General features: G+C 36.9%; 1 protein-coding gene across 2 annotated transcripts in view; it reads right to left on the bottom strand.

Annotated features, from left to right (window-relative positions):
- Window positions 1–703: 703 nt before the first annotated feature.
- The window catches only part of AKAP7 (A-kinase anchoring protein 7), a 150,091-nt gene continuing 145,357 nt past the window's right edge, over window positions 704–5,437 (bottom strand). For both annotated transcript variants that reach the window (XM_072643330.1, XM_072643331.1), the window contains exon 8: window positions 704–903. In XM_072643330.1, the coding sequence (XP_072499431.1) occupies window positions 704–903 (200 nt within the window). The remainder of the gene's footprint in view (window positions 904–5,437) is intronic.

The following is a 5,437-nucleotide window of genomic DNA, read 5'->3' as shown; positions in this document are numbered from 1 at the left end:
ACATATTTTTGTATTTAATGAATGTCAATGAAAAACATAAAAATACAGGACAGTGATTTAAAAAACTGAATTTTTAAAAGCCTTTAAAACAGTCCATATCTTCTAGAAAAAGGTAACATCATGTGAAAAAATAGAATTTACATGTTTCTCTTACTGTAAATAACAATAATGGCAGGGAGGCAAGAAGATCGAACAAATGTCAGAAACATCACATAGAGGACGGTTGTACTGATGGTGATCACTTCTACAATGGCCATGATTAACTTAGCACTAGTTGTCTTTGTAATGGCAGAATTTGCGATTTTTGGCCTCAGAACAAGCAGTCAAAAAACCCTGCTCTTCAGCAAGGCAGATGGCATTATCTCCACTTACGGGTAAGGCCTCTTCCATGGCCATAAATGTAGTGTGCATGGCATGGACAAAAGTCTTGTCCACCTCTCTCATAACATAAAGGCGTTCTAGCAGATATAGGTAGACAGAATTCAAATCTCTCTTTTTTCATAACTTCATGTCCCCTTATTCCCAGCACTCTACTTCCTCATAAGAATTGCAGATGCCTCTCCTAGGAAAGTGTATTAGGAAAGAGGCCACATTTCAACGAGACACACTTTGAAAGCCAGAACAAGGCAAATCTATCAAGGCGACTCCATGAATCAAAGCTGGGAGGTGTCTCGCAGGTATTTTTGTAAGTGATGATCAATTCTCATTTCCTGTTATTATCACTGTCGCTTATGTCTGAGTGCACGGGCTCTTCCGTTTTCATAGGGCTCCCATCCACCTGCCTAGATTTGTTTTGTGTTTCTTCTAAATATTGCTGTACGGCCTTGAGAACAGCATTCTCCACCAGCCGCCTGCTGAGGCTCACCAGTTCGGCATCATCTGGCTCTCTTCCATTCTTTTCACCTACATGCCATAATAGATAAGAGAGGTCACTCATATCATATTGCCATAGAAACCGGGCATGCATAGCTGCAGCTATTGGTTCAATCACTTAAAAACAGAGACTGTTCTTCAAACAATTAAACTGGGTTTCTACATTTCCAAATACCAGTTTTGTTTTTCATTTTGTATTTGACGTAGCAGGTGCCTGGCTCATTTCTTAAAAGGGAAGCTGAAAAGCCATTAATTAGTGCCCAGTAAATGTTCTACCTAGATATGCTGGGCATTTCTTCTCTTTACCTACAAATGTTCTCTTCACATCCAGAGCCCAACCACTCTAGACCAAGTCCATCTGCCCACCTGGATGCATTAGTAAGCATTTCATTATTTCCTATTAAGAAATTTTTAAAAAATCAATTGTTTTGCTGTTCCTTCTGTACCATCTGTACCTCTTCTCTGCCCCCCATTATCATGTAACTAATGTTTCCTAGTATTCTAATTACTTGGGGATATTTATTTTAAATACTTGTAGATTCATTTTTTAAAAAATAAATCCTCAATGCCTTCAGTTGAAAAACAAAATACTTACAAAAGCACAGTTAGATTCTAAATTGGCTCAAAGAATCATTGGTTTGTTATGACCTCCTAAAAGGAAGAGTGTTTTTAATCTCATTGTTGTTACTATACTTTAAGAAATGGCTCAATTTAAGAAACTGCTCAAGGGCATTTTGGAGCTACAGTCATGAGTTACTGAATGCTAACATGCCTATAACTATGACTTCACAACTGGGGATACTAAAAAAAAAAGGATGAATAGATGAATTTATCCTGCATTTTTCTATGGAAAAAGGTCTAGTCAACAACCTGGAGAGACTAAAGTGATAAGTAAATCTTCCTGAATTCAGGAAAGTAGCAACTTACTTTACTAATTATGCAGTGCCTAGAGCCCTTAACAGTTTCAGGTTAACAAAATTAAATTGACCTATAGTGTTGAGAGATTATACAGTTAATCCTTACAATATATAGTTTTAACTCTCACAATAGCTATAGCTAGTTCAAATTTCCTTTGGTCATCATGCCGTGGAGAAACTTTCCCTTAAAGACAAAACAAAAAATAAAATGTCCCATAGACTCATGTCTCAAAGAACCAAATGTCTTATGAGACCCATATAAAGGAAGGAAGGAAGAGAAGAAAGAAGGGAGGGAGGAAGGAAAGATGGAAAGAAAGGAAAGAAGAAAGGAAGGAAGGAAAGGAAGGAAGGATGGAGGAAGGGAAGAATATGAAGAAAGGGAGAGAGGAAGGGAGGAGAAAAGGAAAGAAGAGATCATTTTTGGAGGGTGATAGCACTGTATATCAAGAAGATCTACACACACGAGGAAATACAGGATGGAGGGCACTAGGATGAAGATCAATGGATTCAGCAACATAAAGCGTTTTGTCACAGCAATGTCCTACAGAACTGGAAGAAAATGGTGGAATTCAGAAAACAAATCCAAATCCTCCCTAGGAGGCATAATAATGAGTTTCAGGAGATCTGCTAGAGCGCCCAGTAACTATCATGGGGCAGTGATATTCTGCAAGAATATCACTGCCAACAAGCAAGGTCTGGTTGGTGAAGTATAAATGATCTTGAAGTAGAAATCTTGAGGAGATGTGCCCACTCTTTCTTATAGTGTGTGATAAAAAGGAAAGAAAAGCCAGGGATAGTCTGAAATGTAACTAAGATTTGGGAGAGTAAAATTGAAAGGCTTCAGAGAAACGACAGATAGAATTGCATGACTTAAATGATGCTGGAGAAGACAGCCAAAGTTCTATAGGAGGATTTCCAGAAAAAAACTGTAAGACACAAAGAAAAATAACTCAGATAAGGAAGACAAGATAGAGTTGTCTTAAGAGACCAATATGGATGCACAAAGATTTTTTTTTTTTTATCATACTTAGATTTTTAAGAAACATGTATAGAAGATGAAAGCAAGGGCAAATAAGAGAGGGTAAAAATAAAAGTGTGGCATGATCCTGTACAAAGAGCATCCCATGCTAAAGCTCAGAATGAGTGGAAGCAGGTGATGACTGCTAAGGATAACAAAAAAGGGGGGATTCTTAGAAACTATATTTCATAAAAACAGGAGGGTCAAAGAAGGAACTGCTTTGAGTAGATGAAACAATGGTGACTGACAATGGAAACATGGCAAAATGACTCAGCTCTCAAAAACTAGGATTATACTGGTCTCTAACATTTTTGTCAATGTGCCTACCAACAAGTATGCTTATCAAATTTGCAGGCAACCCAAAGCTAGGAGGCTAACACTGTAAAACAGAATCCCCACCTCATCCCCTTCCCCATCTCAATAGCCTAGAACATTGGGATGAAATTCAATGGGGACAAATGTAAATCAGCTTAACAAATACAAGATAAGAAAGATGTCACACACTAGATAGGAGTCTGCCTAAAGAAGACATTAAGTGGACTGCAAATTAAGAATGAAGAGTGAGATATGGCAGCCAAAAAACTTACAGCAGTGTTAGGTCATACTAAGATACCCAATAGTTGATAGGTGGCACAGTGAGTAGAGAGTGGGTTGTGTAGTTGGAAGACCTAACTACAAATCCAACCTCAGAAACTTACTAGATATATGACCCTGAGTAAGTCACTTCATTAAAAGTTTTTAATCTGTAAAATAGGGACAATACCAGCATCTAATTCACAGAACTGTTTGTAAAGCACTTTGTAAGTCTTAAAATGCTTTGTGCACAGTGGTGACAACAGTAGTAGTAGTGGTAGTAGTAGTAGTGGTAGTAGTAGTAGTGGTGGTGGTAGTGGTGGTGGTAGTGGTGGTGGTGGTGGTGGTGGTGGTGGTGGGTAGTAGTAATAGTAGTAGTAGTAATAGTAGTAGCAGTACTGGTGGAAGTGGTAGTAGTAGTAGTAGTAGTAATGGTGGTGGTGATAGTGGTGGTCGTAGTAGTAATAGTGGTAGTAGTAGTAGTAGTAGTAATGGTGGTGGTGATAGTGGTGGTCGTAGTAGTAGTAGTAATAGTGGTAGTAGTAGCAGTAGTTGTTGTTGTTCTAGGACTAGATGTGACAACCTTCCTGTACTCTGCCCTAGTTAGACCATAAAAAGAGTATTGTGTTCAGTTCTCTGTATCACATTTTAGGAAGGACATGATATTCTCAAGAGCATCCATACAATGTCAAGCAGAACAATGAAGAGCTTTTTTAAAATTTATAAATGATAAGGATTGGTTGAAGGAACTTTGAGGATACTTAGTTTGGAAAAGCTACGATGGCTCTCTTCAAGCACTGGAATGGGGATCATGGTGAAGGAGAAGTTCCAAAAGGGAAGACAGGTAAGGTGGATGCTACAATGAGAGCCATATAAAGGTAGAAATAAGCTACCTTGGAAGGAAGCAAGCCTGAATGACCATTTGCAGAAGATTCGGGTTGGCCCCACTGGCCTCTGAATTCTCTTTCTAACTGAGATTCTGTGCTTCCAATTCTATGATAAAAGAAAGGTGACAATACATGTACGGGAAAATTCTGAGTGAGAGTATTACTCCTACTACTCTTCCCCCCTCACAAACAAAACCAGGCTCTAGAGATAAGCAATACTATTTCTTAATCTGCATTAGGCTAACCAATAAGCTTTAATTACTCTACAGACCTTTCAGCATTTACAATCCTAATTATCTATTGGCAATTCTTCATTATCTTTATTATTAGATGGGGTTCAGAGTAATAGCTGGTATTCCCAAAACAGCGTGTTTTTGTCATTCAAATGCAATACCTAGCAACAGCAATACTTTTTAAAGAACAACTTTGAGTGAAGAAGTTAATTTGACTATTATAAAAACCCATTTAACTATAAGTGGCATATGAAGAAAGATACTATCTGCCTTCAGAGAAAGAATGATAAATAGAAGAATATAGAGAATTTTACATAAATACTTATGTCTAATGGTAGCCATCTCTAGGGCAGTGTGGGGGAGGGTAGAAAAAATTTTTTAAATTACGTGATAATTTTGTTGTATATTTGACAGGAATAGCAACTTGTACAGTTTCACATACAATCATTTTTTATTGTATTGTTATGGAAATGCTTGCTTTATTTATGAAATACATATTAATGTAATGACAAATACACAATAATGTAATAAAATAAAAGGGGAACTCACAATACAAAGGAGAGAACATGGAAACAAGATATATACCAGAAAATTTGAAGATAATCTCAAAAGAAAGGATTCTATGCAAAGCTCCTCCAAATTATTAATGATAATTAGCAGTTGTCAATAAACTGCAGTATTTGTCATTGTTTCACTGTATCATACTTTATTATATTTATTATCAAATAATTTTAACATCAATAATTTACTAAATTATTGATAATTTCATATATTATTATAAAATATTAGTTTATCAATTTATTATAAACTATATATAATAGAGAAACTATAGAAACCCACATATGCATGCTGTTGGCATCAGTCATTATTAACTGGCAGTTCCAGAGTCGAATCAGCACGTGCCAAGGCAGAGATTCTGGACTCAGGCCTTCCTTA

This window comes from Notamacropus eugenii, chromosome 2, assembly GCF_028372415.1.
Source record: "Notamacropus eugenii isolate mMacEug1 chromosome 2, mMacEug1.pri_v2, whole genome shotgun sequence".
In the NCBI taxonomy this organism is placed as follows: domain Eukaryota; kingdom Metazoa; phylum Chordata; class Mammalia; order Diprotodontia; family Macropodidae; genus Notamacropus; species Notamacropus eugenii.
The sequence above is the reverse complement of the archived record's forward strand: the minus strand, read 5'-3'. Positions and strand labels throughout refer to the sequence as shown.